This window comes from Crotalus tigris, unplaced genomic scaffold (genome assembly GCF_016545835.1).
Source record: "Crotalus tigris isolate CLP2741 ecotype Arizona unplaced genomic scaffold, ASM1654583v1 scf7180000020804.159936, whole genome shotgun sequence".
Classification (NCBI taxonomy): Eukaryota; Metazoa; Chordata; class Lepidosauria; order Squamata; family Viperidae; genus Crotalus; species Crotalus tigris.
Genome location: NW_024098191.1, coordinates 49,904 through 70,258, shown reverse-complemented (window position 1 = coordinate 70,258; position 20,355 = coordinate 49,904). Strand labels below are relative to the sequence as shown.

At 35.4% G+C, this 20,355-nt stretch overlaps 1 protein-coding gene across 1 annotated transcript in view; it reads left to right on the top strand.

Moving 5' to 3' along the window:
* LOC120319537 (arf-GAP with GTPase, ANK repeat and PH domain-containing protein 1-like) overlaps positions 1-20,355 on the top strand; it is a gene marked incomplete at its 5' end in the record, with an annotated part of 104,290 nt that overhangs the window by 58,901 nt on the left and 25,034 nt on the right. The window contains one exon of the mRNA XM_039368482.1: positions 15,171-15,256. Within this exon, the coding sequence (XP_039224416.1) occupies positions 15,171-15,256 (86 nt within the window). The remainder of the gene's footprint in view (positions 1-15,170; positions 15,257-20,355) is intronic.

Here is a 20,355-nt window from a genome sequence, read left to right as displayed (position 1 = left end):
AGAATAGAATAGAATAGAATAGAATAGAATAGAATAGAATAGAATAGAATAGAATAGAATAGAATAGAATCTGGAAGGGACCTTGGAGGTTTTCTAGTCCAGCCCTGTGCTCGAGCAGGAGAACCTATACCATTTCAGACAAGACATCTGAGGTACTGCTCCAGAACGCCATTTGTCCGTTCACAGCCCCCATTAGTAGCCAGATAATGCAAGGAGCTGAGCCCAAAAGTTTTAGGAACTCCTCCAAAACCATGAAGTGAAATGGTCTCTACGATCTGAGATAATTCTCGCTGGAGCACCATGCAGTCGCTAGATGTGCTGCATGAATAGTTTAGTCAAAGTGCATGTGGAGGGGATTTTTTGGCAGGGGATAAAATGCACTTTGTTTGGAAAATAAATCTGTTATCACCTAAATGATTTTATTACCTGAATTTTCGGACAGTTCAACGATAAAGTCCATTGATATCTCTTTCCATGGGGCTTTAGGTTTTGCTACTGGCTGGAGAAGCCTGGATGTTTTCCCTTGTTGCCTTTTGGCAGAGGCACAAATGGGGCAGCTAGCCACATAGCTCTCTATGTCCCTCTTCAGTGATAACCCACCAAAATTGCTGTTTGATTTGGTGCAGGGCTTTTATAAACCCAAAATGCCCCACCACTTTTGAATCATGCTTTTTTGTAGAACCATTTTATTGTTGGCTTTGCGGGACATATAGTTTGGCCCCCACCCAAGCTAGACCATCTTGCACTGTACATTTGCCTTTGTGCATTTAGAACCACTTATCCTCCTCCAGAGCTGTCTTTAGGCACCCTTCAAATCATCGATTACTTGGGTTTTCATTTTGGCTTGTGCCCCGGTGGTGACTGGAGCTTCCAGTTACCTGGAGGGGTTTAATCATCTCTGGCTTTGAACTATTGTACTCTGCCAGCCTGGATAAAGCATCTGCTAGAAAATTTTTCTCCCCTGGGAAATATCATGACGTTGAATCACTTAAAGTACTGAGCCCACCAGTCCTGTTTGGGTGATCGTCTCTGGGGTTTTTTCACGACTTCTAAGTTTTTGTGATCAGCCCATACTTCAATTGGGGTTTTCCCTCCTTCTAGAAAATGCCTCCAAGTTAGGAATGCCCAGCGCTCTGCATAGGCTTCCTTCTCCCAATCCGCCTATCTCTGTTCTGTCTCATTTAGCTTTTTAGAAGTATAGGCACAGGGTTGCAGGACCTCTTGTTTGTGTTCCTGTAGAAGCACTGCACCCACTGCAACATCACTGGCATTTTGGTCAGGTTGTTTGAGCACTGGCTCTGCTGCAAACACATGCTTAAGCTTTTTGAATGCATCCTGGCATTCCTAGTCCATTTAAGTGGTGGCTGGGCTTGGGTTTTCCCTCCTCTTTTGTCGTTAGTAGATTGGTGATGGGGAGGGCTATCTGGGCAAATGAGGGAATGAATTGATGATAAAAATTCACAAATCCCAGGAAGCTTTGTAGTTGCTCCTTCATATGGGAATGAGCCCCACTCTAGCACTGCCTACACCTTTTCAAGGTCCATCTCTACCTCCTTGTGGAAAATGCAGTAGCCGAGATAGTCAATTTTACTCTGGTGGAATTTGCATTTGGACAGCTTGGAGTATATTTGGCTGCTCAAAGCTTCATGAGCACAGCTCTGACTAGTTCTACATATTCTGCCATGGTGTCAGTATAGATTAAAATATCATCCAGGTAAACTAACAATCCCTTATACAGGTGTTCATGCAGCACTTTGTTTATTAGTTGCATAAACACAGCAGGGGCCCCTTGCAGTCCAAAAGGTAGGATCTGGAAATGGAAACATCTAAGGGGTAATTGAAACCTGTTTTCCAGTCATCCCCTGCTTTGATTCTCTTTCTATAGTACGCTTCCTGCAAATCCAAACCTTCCCTTTGGCTAAATGGGCTATCATGTCCTTCATAAGGAGGAGTGGGTAAACATTTTCCACACTCACCACATTTAGCCCACAATAGTCCATGCAGAAACGAAGGGACCCATTCTTCTTTTCTCCAAACAGTACCGGTGCAGCCACCCATGGTTTGATGGGTTGGATAAAACCATGATTTGTCTATAAAAGTCTGTAATTCCTCCAGTTCCTAGGGGTCATGGAATACAGTTTAGGCCTGGATAGTTTGGTCCCTGGTAGGATTTCTGTGGAGCAGTCAGTCAGCTGGTGGAGTAGAAGCATATCTGACCCCTTCTCACTGAAGATGTCCCATAAGTCCCAGTACTCTTTGAGGATCCGAGAATCACTTTGGGCCCAACCTTTGATGGCTGCTCCCATTTCCCTTTTTGATTTTGCCTGCTGCAGCTTAGGGATAGGTTTTTAAAAATCTCACATTTCTATTAGTTTGTCAAAATATAAAATACAAAAAAAATACAAAAAAGTAATAGAAAACTAGGAGGAGGGCGAAGGAAAAAGAAAAAAAACATGGTGTAAAGAGGGAAAAGGAAAGAAAAAGGCACCCGTTTCTGTAGCACAGTACAAGATAATATTATAGCCTCAACTTTTTATTTTTACACAATAATATATACTAGTCATTTCTATAACAACAAACCTATCTAATTAGCAAAAACAAAATCAAAGTTTCATTTTTTTTTTCATTGCACAAAATTCGGAAGCAATTTCCAAATAGAAACAAAGTTAATATAGTCTCTTCTTTGGATAAAAGAATCAATTTGACCATCTCTCCCTTTCCTTGCTGTGGGAAATAATATATGCTTCTGTTTACTCATTAATTTTTATCATAATTTATATTAAAAGAATCCCCTATATTATTTCAGTTTTTTTAACCCTAAAGGGAGTAAACACTTTTTCTAGTTTTGATATTTTACAAACTTTAAAAAATACTCAAATATTATATATAATTATCCTCATGCAGTAGATCTTTTTCTTCTCTTATTTGCAGATTTTTTTATTGAAAGTTTATAAAATTTTACAATAAAATACTCCCCCCTCCCAACCCCCCACCCCTCCCCCCTACTTCCCAGAGCTGAATACAGGGTTAAAAACAACAAAAACCATAGAACTTAAATGAACATCAAACAATTATACATACATCCAAAAAACAAAATTTTAAACACTTTAACTCCAGTACATAAAAACAAAAATTACCATCCTTAAACATATGTTAGTCAAAAGCTTACCCTTAAATATACATTATTCGAAAGCTAAATAATACTTTCTAATATCATATTTATTTTGTATAAAATTCACCCATCTTTTCCACACCAAAATATATCTCTCTTGCGACTGGTCTTTCAGATAAGCCGAAATTTTTGCCATTTCAGATAAATAAGAAACTTTAAGAAACCATTCTTCTAAAGTAGGCAAAAAATCCTTCTTCCAGTATTGCCAAATCAGCAACCTTGCTGCTGTAATTAAATTCAACATTAAAATAATCTCTTTACCATCACAATCGTCAATAATACCTAACAGAAACAATTGTGGTGTAAATTTTATCCTTCTATTAAAAATCTTCTGAATATTCCACCAAATCTTGATCCAAAAAGCCTTTATATTTCTACATGACCACCAAATATGATAATACGTTGCATCCAAACAACCACGTCTCCAACATTTGGGCTGTACATTTGGATACATACAAGACATCTTTCGTGGATCAAGGTGCCATCTATAAAACGTTTTATAAAAATTTTCTCGTAAATTTTGAGCTTGTGTAAATTTAACATTCCTCACCCAAATCATCTCCCATGTGTCTAATAAAATCGGCTCATCAAAATTTTGAGCCCATTTAACCATACAATCTTTAACTAATTCTGTTTCTGAGTCCAATTCCACTAATACACTATAAACTCTTTTTATATGAAATCGATTTTGATCCTTAATTTGTTTCATCAAATTCACATCCTCCCTAATAAAACCCACTTTTTGATCTATTCTCCACCTTTCTAATAATTGCCTGTACTGAAACCAAGAATAATTAATATTTTCTTGCGTTAATTCATCCATAGATTTTAATTGCCAATTATTCCCATCCCAATTAAGCAATTGTTTATAAGAAATGCTCTCCATTTTCACTCCTTTCCTTCTCCCTTCTATTGCATACCCTGGAATTCCCCACAACGGTATTCTAAAATCTGATCTATAATATTTCTTCCAAACTCGCAGTAAAGAAATTCTCAAAATATGGGACTTAAAGACTCTATCCACCTTTTTATTATAAATTAAATAGGCATGCCATCCATATAATAAATCCCATCCCTCCAGAAAAAAGTATATTTAAGTTTGTTAAATTAATCCAATCACTAATCAATGTTAAAACCACCGCATCATAATACAATTTAAAATTCGGCACCTTGAGTCCACCTCTCTCTCAAACATCTTGTATAATTTTAAGCTTTACTCTTGGTTTTCCCCCCGCCCAAATGAATTTATTGATACCCTGCCATTCTTCTAAATTTGCCTCTTTCTTTAAAATAGGTATCATTTGAAACAAAAAAAGAAACTTTGGCAAAATATCCATTTTGACTGTAGCAATTCTCCCAAACAAAGATAATTGCAATTTTTTCCAATCATTCAAATCCTTCTGTATTTTAGACCATAACATTTCATAATTATTTTTATACAATTTTACATTAGAAGCAGTTATATAAACCCCCAAATATTTGACCTTTTTTACAACTTCGAAGCCCGTCAATTTAACCAACGTCTCCTTATCCAAATTAGTCATATTTTAAGTAATATTTTAGTTTTATTATTATTAACTTTAAAACCCGAAACATGTCCAAATTGATTTATCAACTGTAACAACTCCAATACAGAGTAGGTTGGTTGAGACAAAGTAACAACCAAATCATCTGCAAAAGCTCTTAATTTATAATCATTCTTATCAATCATTATTCCCTTTATTTTAGGTGATTCACGAATTTTAATCAACAAAATCTCCAATGTTAAAACAAACAACAAAGGAGACAATGGACAACCCTGTCTTGTGCCCTTTTCAATTTGAAAAACCTCAGATAAACCTCCGTTAATTATAAGTTGAGCCGATTGTCTTTGGTAAATACCTCGAAGAGCTTGCAAAATTTTGTCTCCAAAATTCATCTCTTCAACCAACCTTATCATAAATTGCCAATTAACCTGATCAAAGGCTTTCTCAGCATCTAAAAAAATCAATTCTGCAGGAATCTGATTATTTTTATCCAAATATTCTATTAAGTTAATAATTTGTCTAACATTATTCTTCTTATATCTCAGGGTTATAAAACCTGTTTGATCAGTATGTATTGCTTGGTTCAATACAATCATAAGTCTATTGGCTAAAATTTTTGAAAAAATTTTGTAATCTACATTCAAAAGAGATATAGGTCTATAATTTTTTGGTAAAGTAAGATCTTGATCCTCTTTTGGAATCAAAGATATAAAAGCCCTTCCCCAAGATGGGGGAGTCTCTAAACCCAATAATATATTATTAAAAAGTTCCTTTAAGGGCTCTGTCATCTCATCACTTAAAGTCTTATAATAGATTGATGTCAATCCATCCGTACCAGGTGCTTTACCAACTTTTAATTGTTTAATTGCCATGATAATTTCCTGTGCAGTGATAAATCCATTAATCGCATCTCTTTGATCATCTGATAACTTGGGAAAATGAGCGTCTTATAAATATTTATCTATATCTGAACTCTGTACCTTCTTACCCATATATAATTTTGTGTAAAAATCTAAAAAAGATTTTTTTAATCAATTCTTCCTGAAAAACCACTTTTCGATTATAATTTATTTTATCTATAATTCTCGACTTCTGTTTCTTCCTTAATTGATAAGCCAACCACCTCCCTGGCTTATTTGCATTACAAAATGTATTATGTTTCATATAAAGTAAATTAGTTGCAGCCTGATCAGCCATTAACATATTAAACTGTGTTTTAAGCAAATTTATAGAAGCCTTTACATTCTTATCCAAAGGATTCAAAATTAATGCTTTTTCTTTTATTTTAATCTCATCTTCCAATTCCTTACACTTTTACATCTGTTTTTGCCTATGAGCTTTATTCATTTGAATCAGAACCCCACGCATATAAGCCTTGCTAGCATCCCAAACCATTGCCATTGAGGTTCCCTTATGCATATTTAAAATAAAATATTCCTTTAAATACTCTTTAAGTTTCTGAACATTCGCCTCTTGTCTAAATAAATTTTCATTCAACCTCCAAGATCTTCTCTCCTCTTTCTCAGCAACCAATTCCACCCATACAGGACTATGATTTGTCAATGTCCTTGGAAAAATCTTTACATTTTTTACCCTAAAATATAAATCCATTGTAATAAAAAAAAATCAGTTCTTGAAAACGATTGATGTCTATCAGAAAAAAAGTAAAGTCTCTCTCTTCCATATTACGTTCCCGCCAAAAATCTCTCAATTCCAAATCCTCCTTCAAATCAAAAAAAGCCTTAGGTAGTTTGGCTTGCTTAAAAGAAGTAGAAAATCCTTTCTTATCTTTATGTGTATCCAAAACTCCATTCCAATCCCCCATCAAAATAACAGATCTGTAATCCAATGAAATCAATTTTTGATGAAGAAACCTGTAAAACTGTTCTTGTTGTTGATTAGGGGCATACAAACCCACTATAAGCAATTTCTTACCATACATTCCTACTTCAATCATAACATATCTCCCTTGAGGATCAGAATCTATTAATGTAGCTGGTATATTTTTCTTAACATAAATAACAACACCCCCTTTTTTCCCAAGAGCAGATGATACAAAATGAGAACCCAATCGAGCGTTAATCAAATATTTTTGATCCTTTATAATAATATGGGTTTCCTGCAAACAAACGATGTCATTATTATGTTGCTTCAAATAATGAAATATTTTCTTCCTTTTCTGTGGAGAATTAAGGCCGTTAACATTCCAGGTCAGGAGCTTTGCCATCTCCTCCATCCTTTAGCCTAGAGAAGACTGCTTGAAGACCTGCCATTGAAGATTGAACCAATGAAGATCTCTTAGGTCTTGCTCCTCCCACAGGCTCAGAAGCAGATTCTTGTATAACTTCTTTAATTTCCTTCTTCTGTTGTTCCTTTTCTTTTCGTCTATGCGCTGCACGAGTTATTCTCTGTTCTTTCATCTCAGACTGCTGTAACAACTCAGCCTGTAATCCAACTTTCATTGATACAGCATCTTCAGCCAACTGCTCACCCTCCTTCACTTCCAAAGCTTTGAACATTATAGGTGGTGATGAGTGCGCTCCCAGGACCGAAATATAAAACTCTCTTGCCTTAGAAACAGTATTAAGTCTATAACGTGTCCCCGCGTAACTCACCACAATTCCAAATGGAATATCCCATCTGAATGGCATCTGTCGCTTTTTAAGTTCATCTGACAGAAAAGCGAAGTCCTTTCTCCTTCTTAAAATTTTTGATGGAATCTCCTTTAAAATTATAACATCCTGAGCAGCAATCTGGAATCTCTTGTTGTAAAATGCTTGTATAATTTCGTTGCGTAAAGACCTTTTCCCAAAATAAATCACCACATCTCTTGGCAAATTTCTCTGTTTTGCAATCCAAGAATTAACTCTAAATATTTTTTCAATTTCTCTAAGTATCTCCTCTGGATCCCTCTCCAAAATCACAGCGATGTCATTTGCCACCACCTCTCTCAGATTTTCTTGCATATTTTCCCGCAGACCCCTGATTCTCAAAGCGAACTCCATCTCTCTGTACTGAGACATTACAATTTCATCCTGTGAAATTTCCACCGTTTTCTCCACACTTTCAACCCTATCCTCCAATGAATCCACTTTGTCTACAACATCCTCAGTATGAGAGTCCAGCTTTTCAACAACAGAAGCAAGTCCTTTTAAAGCCAAAACTATATCCTCCCTCAAGATGTTGTTTCTCTCTACTAAAAGCTTCTTCATTTCTCCTCTAATTTGGCATACAACACTTCCCATGACTTCTTGAAGGTCTTTTACCATGAGTGGTGCAGGCGGGGAGGGTGGTGGTGATCTGGATTTGGATTGTTGCGCTGGTAATATTGCTGGAGAAGAAGCCACCTTAGGCACAGCAGAGGTCGCTTGATGCTTAGAAGTCATTTTTAAAAAGTTTTCCTCCTTCTTAAAAAGAATCTGAAAAATCAAAAAAAGGAAAAAGAAAAAAAAGCCCTTTTCTATCTATAAGAAAATATAATCCTCCTCTTACAAACACCCAAAATCCCCCCCAAAAATTTCTAAAACTATTATAACAAAAAAAGGAAATAAAAGAAAATTCCTTTCACTTTCCTTCCGTGCTTAAAAAAAAAGGGGAGGAAAACCTCTCATCCCCATTTTACTTTCCCTCACTGTAAAAAAAAATATAATTCTTGGAGTTAAAGTCTAATTAAAACATAAAAATACAATCCACTGATCAGCTCTGTCCGCTTATAAATTACCTCACCAGTTTACTTTAATTGCGGATGTGGAAGCGGCGTCTTGCTTTGTCCCAAAACAACAAGGGACAAAGGCGTCTGAGGAGCGGAGAATGCCCTGAACTCTGTGGGAGCTCACCCTTCGCCCCCCAAAAAACACTTTAGGGTTTCAGAGGCTCTACCACTATTCAGGGTAAAAAAAACTCACCTCTTTCCTTTTGCCCAGGAAAGAAGTTTCAAACCGCGGAACAGCTGATGTCTGCTGTCCTCGGCGGTTTTAACGCTGTCTCAGATGGACGGCTACAAAGTAGCTGCCATCGGCAACGCAGCGCCACCGGAAGCCCACTTCCTCTTATTTGCTGATTTGATCAGTAGTATTTTACAAACTTTGGGAATTATTCAATATTACATAAAAGAACAGAGAACATACATTTACAAACTCATTTTATAAATACAAAACTACCTTAAAGCTTTCTTTCAATACATATATCAAACTTATAAAAGTCCATCCTAACCAATTAAGTCATTAAATTTAAGTCACTCCCTCCAGCTCACCTTCATAGAATGAGATCTTTTTCCTCTCAGGAGTGTCTATCAAATCTCTTCAAGAAATTCTCAGCCTTGGAAAAAGAGTCCCAAAGTTGTTCTATTAAACTTGTAGGTTGACCTAGAGCATTTCCTTGTAGAATAAAATCTTCTCAGAGATATCTATCATATCTTTTTTTTCCCTCAAAAGATTCTTGACCTTATTAGTATTCTCCCCATGTGACCAGTCCATTTCCAGCCAACTGAAGCTTGCCAAAAGGTTTTGAGAACACTGAGATGTTTGGGGGTAGTCCACATATTTCTCAGGGAGCTTTGCCTTGGGATGCTAGTACAAAATGAATCCAGCTGCTCTGGTCTTTATCACCTGTCATTCCCCCTACAAATTTCTTATCACGTACACACACAACTTTATTGCTCCTCCATCCTCCCCCCTCCCATACTTTGTATGCGGGATGTTTGTGAGGCACCAGGCTGAACCAGGCAGAGCTGATATTGGATCTTTCTTTTTTAAAAATATATATATTATTGATTTTTTTAACATAATTACCTTAATATTTGGTAAACAGTGTGTTGTCTGGATTTACATTTAAAAACAATCCATAACAATTTAATTTCTATAATTCCATAATCCATATAGTAGCTTTCTTTGATTTTGTCTTCTTCCAGTAATATTCTTTTACCAACGTTAAATTAGTACATTTCTTAATATTTTGATAGATAACAACTGAATATAAATATTTTTCTAGTGTTTAACAACCACATCAATATAAAGCTTCTTTTCTAAGTGATCATCTATCATCTTTTCTAAGTGATCATCTTTCTAAGTGATCATCAAGATCATCACCTTGTCATAAGCCCTGTTTTCAAAGTTCTTATTTAGATTTGTTTTCCTTGCAATGTTCAAAACATTCTTACCAGTTAAGATTTTCTCAGAGTTAATTACACTTAAGTATTACATCTTTTTCCTCATACAAGCCATCCCAACAGTTTTACATTTCTCATATCTTTAAAACAAAAAGAAAAAGAAAAAAGAAGGAAATAATATACTACTTAAAAAACATATCCCTCTTAAGCTAAAATATATTTATATCCAAATTTTTTCTATTCTTTTTAACCATACTCAAACAAATGTTTAATTTTTAAATATTCCATCTAATACATCCAATTGTCTAATATTTTGAGTCTATTCAGAACATTCTTGTCAACTGAGATTTTCTCAAGATCAATTACACTTAAATATTTAAAACCTTTCCCTCATATAAACCATCCCAACATTTTTATATTTCTCATATCTAAACGAATAGAATAGAATAGAATACTATGTTACTTGAGGAGCCTATCCCTCTTAAACTAAAATACATTTATATCCAGAATTTTTCTATTTTTTTAACCATATTCAAACAAATGTTTAGTCTTTAAATATTCCATCTGATAGGTTCCATCATCCAATTTCTTAATTCTAACTTTAGCCTTTTTTTTTCCAAACATCCTTCCTAATCAGTATGCTCCACTGGACCAAAAAGTCTTCCCATAGTCTTGTAGAGGTTGTCGTAGGTACAGAAAAGAGATCCAGTAAAATGTTTTTGTGGAAGGGTTTCACCCCTTCGTATTCATTGAAAATATTTTTCTTTCTCTCTTAATTTCTCTTATCATTTTTTGTCTCTCAAGCTCTATAATCCATTTTGTCAAATCTTTTTTCTTGTCCTCAGTCTTATTTTGTGAGTAGATTATCTTTTCCATATCCAATATTTCCTGCAAGTTTTTCTCTGCCTGGTCATTGTTGGGTTCCATCTTTAAATCTCTTTCCTCTAGATTATGTTCAGTTGTCTGCTTTATCTGATCGCTCTCTGTTTTTATTTTCTGAGAGTTTTTTTTGTTGCAAGGTTATTTTGAAGATGTGTTCATTTCAATTTTCAAAGTTGTTTTTAATTTCCTTGTGGTTTGAAATCATTGTTGTTTGAATTAGTTGCAAGACAGCATACATTTCTTCCTGGAAACTATTTGTTTTTTCTTGATATGTTCTTTCTGCAGGTCTCTAATGTTCTATGATAGCCAAAAATCAAAGTTTTCCTTTCTCTGCAAACAGCTTTAGAGTCACAATTCTATAAGTATTTATAATCCAGGAAAGTCAATTTATTTTCTAAAGTTTATAGTTCTTGCCTTGTAAATAGCCCAAAATGTTTTCTTTTTGTTGCAGCTATTCTCTGTTTAATTAAAACATTGAAGGTCACAAAAACAAGTTATCTTTTACTGAACTTTCTATCATTTCCTGTAATAGAGCAACTAAACTTGTATATTTTCATCCACCACTATATGTCACTACCACTTCGGTTTTTTAGTTTTCAAAACAAACAATTACTTTCTTCTGTTTTCATCAATAATCTTTTGAAAAGAAAATCTTAACAAATTCCACCAATTTCAAACTTATCCAGATTGAAGTCTTATACTCATTTCATTTCAATATGTTTTTGTCCCCCATAAAAGTTTAATTCCCGCTTCCGTCTGAGGGAGTGTGAGGCAAGAATCCCCCTCCTTCTTACTGTCAGAGGATTTTTGCTTCTTGGGTTTTCTTTTTTTTTAAGACAAGTTTTATTGGTTTTTTGATTTTTAAAACAAAGTACTCAAGACACACTGTGGTGTTAGGGTGGTCAAACATCCACAGACAAAACATATATATATAATTCAATCAATACATCAAATATTCCCTCTCTTTTTCCCTTAAGTAACGTATTTTATTTAAAATAATCCAATTCTAGTTTAAATTTATTCAACCTAAACCTGTTTTTAAAGCTTTATAAATTTACACTACCATAATCAAAATAACTTTAAGTACAAACATTATCAGTTCGGGTATCCCTTCCAAATATATTCTTTCCTTAATTTTATCATAGATCTTATTTATTTCTTCTTCCACTAATATCCCTTATTTAAAATAAAATATTAATCTATCCTATACGTATCTAATCCATCCATCAATCAATCTCTTTAAACTGACAAAATAAAGTCCAACCTTAAATCATTTCAATCCTTTTGACAGAATTCAAATTTCATCCAGTTAATTTTCATAACTAATTATATTCATGTTATCAAATAAACAGATCATCTTATTAGATTAACTCAACATTACATAATAATTTTCTTACAAATAAACCTATCATTCTAAAAAAAAACAAAAAAACACATTCTTAATCAATTTAATATATATATTCCATTAATCACCCCTTTTTCTCTTACTTTTTAAGCTGAAAAGATAATATCAAACCTTAAATCATTTTAATCCATTGGACATCAAACAAACAAATCATATTATTAAAAATAATAATTTTCATATCGATAAACCCATCAATTCAAAAAGTACATTCTTAGTCAATTTAATATATATCTTCCATTAGTCGCCCATTTCTCTTACATCTCGCTCATAATCTTAGTCCTTAAATCAATCCATAATTCTAAATTGCCTTTAATTCATTACATAAAATTTTAAATTTCACTTCTTATTCTGGGCTTCTTCTTCTGCCAGATAGGTTTCCATAACAGAGCTTTCCTTCCAACTGATAAGTCTCTCTTTATTGCTTGCAGTATCATTTGAAACCATGTAAACCATCTTGGCCTTTGCATTGGCCCTCTGTTTCTCTTAACCATAAAATTTCATTGCTTTGACATTTCAAATCTCAGTCTTTGCTTTTCCTGGTCCTCAAAGCCATAGGTGAACTGCTTATCAGGCAAAGTCAAAGTTATTCTCAGTTAAGTCCTCTTCATGTGTAGTCTGTTTTATAGAATAATCAGAAGTAGTTTGAGAGTCAATTTTGAGGTTTAAAGGAGAGATTCTGGCTCTTAATTCTGTAATAAACTCTTTCATTGTAGCACATATTTCTTCTTTAGCCTCATAAATCTTTTCCAGAATAAGTTTACAATTTAAGTGTGAATGCAGCTCTATTTTAAAAGTTATTCAGCTGAATCAGGTTATCTTTCTCTCTCTCTCAAAAAAAAAAAAAAACCAGTTTGAAGGCCAAACATCTCATCTCCAAATAGTCAACAATTACAATATTAGCTTTTGGCCAGTAGATGTCCTCAGTAAGCTAAAAAACTTTTTCAAGAGTAATTTTTTCTCTTTCTTTCTATTTTTTAAGGAAAAAGTGGAGAAAGAAATACTCTTCCAATATAAGATAGTAATAGCGCTCAGCAAGAAAAAAAACAACAGCATAAACTGATAATACAGCTCTTAAGAAAAAAAAATTTCGGTACCCCAAACCATGTATAAAAAAGATGTAGTCTTTAAAATTTTGTTTTATTCATTCGTTCAACGCCTTTCTTCCCAAACAAGTAGAAGCTGCTTTTCCAAGCCAGGGAAATAATTCCAACAGGGCTCTTACAGGCAAAAAAGAAAACAAAGTAGAATAAAAAGAGAAGCAAAGAAAAAAGTCTCACCCAGATACACCACGGTGGGTTTTCAAGCTTAGATGTTTTGTTTGAAGTATTTTTTTTCCCCACCAAATAGACAGACGCCGCTCCTTAGAACAGGGAAGTCATCCAAAAAGCAAGCTCTTTGCAGGAAAAATATTTCAGAACAGAGAGAGGGAGGAAAGGTCTCACCCGGATTCACCACGGTGGTTCTTTATGCTTAGATGATTTTCTGACTTCAGCTGGCACAGCGAAGTGATCGGCCATTTTACTGACCAATCTTCGCCATTGGCCCTATGGAGTTAGCTCGGACTATAGGGGGAGCCGCCGCTCCACCGCAGCCAAGTAAAAGCCTCCTCGATGGTGGTCGCCCCACCAGGGCAATTTAAAACCCGCATAAGGGTCTACCGGTAGAGAGAAAAACAGCCAACGAAGAGCGACAGCTCTTCGTAGGGCTGAAGCTGCCTGATCTGGAAGCGGAAGTCAAGTTTTCTTTTTCTTTTTTCCAGGAAATCAAATATCAAGTAGAAGAGAGAAAATCAATATTCTTACTCAGTTCCAAACATGTTGTTTACGATCAAGCTTAAATTAATGCTTTTTGGCTTCAGCTGCTTGTAGCTTGGGCTAGACTCTGGAGTGAAGCTAGCCTTTCTTCTGCTGGTTTCTGGAGTGCTTTCCCCGAACGACCGGATTGACCGCCGTCTCTCCACTTTGTTGCCTCTCTGGGGTGACTTTAGGCCCATTTAGGGTCCCCAAACAGAAAAGAATCGGCCGTAGGATGCACAGCCCCACGATCCCTCGACTACCTGCGCTACTGAATAAAACTGGAAGCCTGATATTGGATCTTTCCTATCCCAGTCCAAGAGCACAATGAAAGCATCATATTGACATCCTTTAACCCTCATTGTGTTCAAAATATGCAAACTGCATTGATTTCCAAGAATGGAAATTCTTTCATTTTGGCAAAAATTAAACCCCACACTGAGATTAAATGTCAAATGGACTAATCCATTTGTGGGCTGAATTTAATTTGATGTTCCTCCATTTCAATATGCAAGGGACAGCATATATTATTTTGATTGGATTTAAGTGAGCTACTTGACAGATCTTACCTTTTGAACATAGACTATATTAAATTTAAGTATTTTTTTTTCAAATGTTGTGTTTGCTGATTATTTGGAACTATAAACATAATCACTAATGGGTTGAATTAATTGCCATATGCTTCACTAGCTGAAGCTTTCCTATTGTTGATAATATTAACAAATAGCTCAAATAACTTAAATAGGAAGCTGCCAGTGCGTGATCTACTGGAACACATTTGTTTTTCTGCAGAAATAGTTGTAATTCATGGAGCACTAAAATTGGCTGTAAGCCATCTGAGTCCTCAAGTCTACTTGTCATTCTACTGACAAAAGATGAATCATGAAATGCTTGTAGGATTTAAGTTCCATTACATTAGCTCTGATTTGACCTATTGTAGTTTTATAATGATCTGGTGACAGAAAAAACAGAAGAAACCATTTCCATAATGCATATTTTGCTTTATAAAATTAGGCTTTTAAAAATAAAATTAGAAGCTCAAGCTATTATAAGCTATTTTTACCATTTATCAAATCTTTGTATCCAAATGGAAAGTTAATTTTTGTCAAGTAGTTAAGACAAAAATAGGAAATAGGTTGACCTACAAAGGTATATATGGTTTTCTACTTTGTCTTTTTTATTGCTTTCACTAGAAAGTAATTACTACAACATTTTTCAAGCACTCAGAGCAATTTTTATTTCAAGTAAAACCTTGATTTCTCTAATGGATTGTTTTCTATGATAGGTGGGAGATTCAAGAAAGAGATAGTAGTTGATGGACAGAGCTACCTATTGCTAATTAGAGATGAAGGAGGTCCTCCTGAAGCACAGGTATGCATTATGTTTAATTATTTTAGTAATCTGAAATCTGGAGATCAATATTATAGATAACATTATTTCCAACAGAAAATAATGAAGGAAATGGTTTCAGCTGATTTCCTTTACAGGCCCCAGTACCATACCTGTCTCATCTGTTCAGAACAAATTATAAAAATCTCTCCTTGATCAGTTTCCATCCATTATTCCTTATCTAGCCTTTGGGTGCTCTGGAAAATAGGTTGTCCCCCTCTTCTCTGTGACAGCACCTCAAATATTGAAACATTGCTAACATGTCACTCGTCATCCTTCTCTTCACTAGACTAGCCATGCCCAATTCTTGCAACCATTCTTCATATGTTTTAGCTTCCAGGCCCCTAATCATCTTCATTGCTCTTTTCTGCACTCTCAGTGCAGAAAGTCTCAGTGCCTTTTTATAGTGTGATGACCAAAACTGGATGCAATATTCTAGGTGTGGCCTTACTAAGGCTTGATAGAATGGTATTAGTACCTCATATGATCTTGATTCAATCCCTCTGTTAATGCAATTTAGGATTGCTTTGGCTTTTTTGGCTGATGTCACACATACTTTCGCTCATATTTAGTTAATTGTTCACTAGGACTCTTAAGATGCTTCTCACAGTTACTGCTATTAAGCCAGGCTTCACCTAATCTGTACATGTACTTTTGGTTTTTCTTGCCCAAGGGTAAGACTTTTCTCTACATTGAATTTCATTTTGTTAGATAGGGCCCAGTCTTTAAGTCTGTCGAGATCCATCTGGATCTTGAGCCTATAGTGCTGGCTATTCCTGCCAGCTTAATATCATCTGCAAATTTGATGAGTTCCCCTTTTATTTCCTTCCTTGAAAAAAGTGATTAAATTAGTGGATCAGGAAATGCTGTGGATATGACATGATAGCAGTCTTCCAGTACTTGAAGGCTGTCACAGAGAAGAGGGGGTTGACCTATTCTCCAAAGCACCTGAGGGTAGGAGAAGAATGGGCATGCTCCCAAGCCTGGGGCACTACATGCACCAAGGATCCCGTTTCCTGGCTATATTTTAATAGGCCAGATGTCTTGCTTTGTATGTACTGGAATTAGACATTTTAATGTTTAGTGTATTAATGATTTTTACTGTTTTTATTGTTATAAAATGTTTTTAATATTTTAATTGTAATACATGTTTCTGAGTTATGAGCTGCCAAGAGTCATTTGCTGAGATGGGTGACTATAGAAATCAAATAAATAAATAAATAAATAAATAAATAAATGGTGGAAGATCATTAAAGGGAGATCCAACCTAGAACTAAGAAGAAATTTCCTGACAAAGCAATTAATAAATGTGTTAGAGAATTTTAATTTCTCTATTGGTGAAAAAATAAATCAGAAGATCTCACAGTTGACTGCATTTAGCTGATTAAAAATAACTTCTTTATATTTATATCAAAATATTTACAATACCATACATTCTTCTTTACAGCAACATAGGTCAATTGAAGACTTCTTACAGAGAGATACAGAGACAAACCTGAGACTGAAAATTCAGCTTCTAACTCAATACCTTTTGCACAGACTCAGTAGCACTTTCTTCACATTGGCTGACTGAGTTACCACATGACTCTTCCTGCTCATGAATATTCCAATACTTCTCCCTTCATGACAGGAAGAGACATCAGACCTATTGACTTAATACATTCTCCATAGTGAACACTACCCAATGGTTTAGTCATCATGTCTGCCAAATTATCCTCAGGAAGAACAATGATGTAAACTAATCAATTTTCTTTTTATAGCTTCCCTGACATTACAATACTTAATGTCTACATGTTTACTTCTGTTCTTCATCCTGTCACCAGTTGCCATTTTTATACAGGCAGCATTGTCTTCAAATACCTTTACAGATTCTTTTACATTAATATTTAAATCTTGCAACAACTGTACATACCATGTTACTTCAGAACACAATTTAGATAAAGCAGTGGTTCTCAACCTGTGGGTCGGGATCCCATTTGGGGTCGAACGACCATTTCACAGGGGTCACCAAACAATGCAGTCCGCCATTTTTTTTCCCTTTTCCTTAGCTGTGCTACTCCCTTTTATTCTATTGGCTTTTGAAAGCCAGTAGAATAGACTCTCTTGAATAGAGGCTGGAATTGTCCAGGCTGTCTCTGCCCTGCTGAGCCTGCCAAAAGTCCCATTCTGCAAACGGTGCTGCACCAGTTGAGTAGTCCTCGACTTACGACCGGTTGAGTAGTCCTCGACTTATGACCGGTTGGGGTCACGGCATTAAAAAGGTTGAGAACCACTGAGATAAAGCAATAAACTCTGCTTCCGCTGTTGAAATAGCAACAGTTGTTTGTTTTCTGGACTTCCATCCAATCAGAGTCCCTCCAAACAATATTATAATCTCAGAATTTGATTTCCTTGTGTTTATGTCATTTGCATAGTCACTATCGACATAGCACTTTAATTTCAATTCCTCAGTAATCTGTATTTGAAGACCCAAATTTATAGTTTCCTTTAAATATCTGAGAACCCTTTTTACATCCATCCAATGTAACTTTGTAGGTGCAGCAGTAAAATGACTCAAAATGCTTACTGCGCAAGCTATGTCTGGTCTGGACCACTGTGATAGATATAACAAACTCCCTATTGCTGAGTGATATATCTCTTGATCACAGGTTTCACCTTTGTCCGCACTTAAACTATTATAAAAATCCGTAGTCATGGGTGTGGGAGCAGTATTGCAATCTTTCATATTATATTTTTCCAATAACTGCTCAACTGCTCAATTTTTCTCCTTTGACTGAGAATATAACCACCTTTTTCATTTTTCTGTATCTCTACACTGAGATAATTTTTTATTATTTCTTATTATTTTTTATTTCTCCCAAATTTTTTAATTCAAATTTCTTTCCTAATTTATCAGCAAATTCCTTGACTTGTGATGGATCCTTTGCGATGAAGCAAAGATCATCCACAAATGATAACAGAAGACAATTCCCTCCTTGTAACTGTCCAGTATATATACAATTATCAGCTTTGCAACTCTTAAGACCCTTTAAAGCAGTATCTAAATAAATATTCCAGTTTCTGGCTGACTGCTTCAACCCATAAATAGCCTTGTTTAATTTATACACCATGTTAGGTTTTGCAATTTCATATCTTGGTGCTTGGATCATATAAATTTCTTCCTCTAACTCAGCATTGAAGAATGCAGTTGTGATATCAAACCTTTACCTTGCTGGCAGAATACCTGTCAGGCGGAATTCCTTTGTTACATGGCTCTGAATTACGTGGTATTAACTGCTCCTATGTCTCAAGTCTATCTGGCTTCATGTCTTGTTCAGCCTCTCCTCCCTGAACATTGACATTTTCAGTAATCATTTTTTTTATCATTAGATGAGTTATTGTTGTTAAATAGATCACTGTCATTAAGTGAGACATACCCAGAATTTGCATTAATTCTGTCCCAATTTTGTTCTGCAAAATTAGCAGACCTTGAAATTACAGTTCTTTTACTTCCATCGCTAAAGCGATATCTTTTTGACCCTGGCTCATAGCCCACAAACCTGAGCTTTCTTGCCTTCTGCTGTCCCTTTCTTCTGATTGCTTTCGGAATATGTACCCATGCAGTACTTCCAAAAATTCTCAAATGTGCCAGTGATGGCTTTCTCCCATATAGAATGGCATATGGAGTATTATTAATGGAGGAACTCCACAGCCTGTTAACTATATAATTGGCAGTCAATATGGCTTCTCCCCAATATGACCTGCTCATACCAGAATCCTCTAATAATGAATCTTTCATTGGTTGCAAAACACCATTCCTTCTTTCAGCTACACCGTTCTCTGCTGTTGTGTAAGGATTTGTACGTATGCATCTTATCCCCAATTGCCCCAACCATTGTTGGAATTTAGTTGACATAAATTCAGTACCTCTGTCAGTTTGCAACTGACACACTTGTTGTTTGTACCTTCTCTCTACAAAACTTACCCACTGTTTGAATTGTTGTAGCACCTCTAAGCAAGTCTTACCTCTAAGCAAGTAGCAAAACGAATACCTGCTATAATCATCAACAATTACCAGTGCATATTTTGCTCCTCCCAAACTGGCTTGCATAGGTCCTACCAGATCTGCATGGACCAGCTCTAGAGCTCTTTTTGTTTGTCTTGTGCTATATTTACTAACTGGGAATGCCTTTGACTTCGATGCTTTGCATATTGCACAGTCCAAATATGCTTTGCATCCCTTCAAATTTAGCCCTTCTGCAAACTCTTGCATTTGCTGCAAAACTTTAAAGCTTGCATGGCCAAGTCTTCTATGTAGAAGATGAACACACAAATCATGCTCTGCAACATTCTTAAATATATAGTGAAGTAAACAAACAGTTAAGTTTCAGCAAGCACTGGACACAGCATTACCCCTTTGAAGCTTCAGTCTTTCAAGCTATCAAATAGTAATATCCAACTAAATATATAAGCTGTATTAGCAGCAACAATCTACCTCCCCCCATTGGGCAAGTTAGAACAGTAGCCTCAGCTGGGAAAGTTTTTCCTTTGCTAACACCTTTGCTAACAGTATCTATCTCCTTTGCTTTTCAGCTGATATTCCTGTTTTGAGAGAACCATTTAATTCTCCCTGAGAGAGCTGAACTACTTCAAGCCCTGGTCTCTTTAAAGCTAAATAGAGAGTCCTGAGCAGTTTCTTTGGTGTCAGCCTTCCTTTTCCTTTCTACTTTCAGCCTTAAACTCATCATGCTCTGAGGTGGAAAATGCTCACTCCCTGATGATAAAGCTTACGTATTGGCATTTTCCCTTCATCATAATGATCTATTTTAAATATAGTCTATTTCTTTCTTGTGCTGAAGTGATCGAGTTGGTTAGAAGAGAATAGTGAATAAAATAAATCTAGGTTAATATAAATGTTCTGAATGACAGTTGTAAGCTTTAGAGAAGTAACCTGACTGTAGGGATAATGTATAGGTTTGAATATATATATGATTAAACTTATATTAATGAAGATTAGTAAGAGTGAGAGTATCTGTAATTGGGTAAATGTTTGCTCTATAAAGCAATTAATTGTTAAAAAAGCGAACTGAAGAATAACAAAA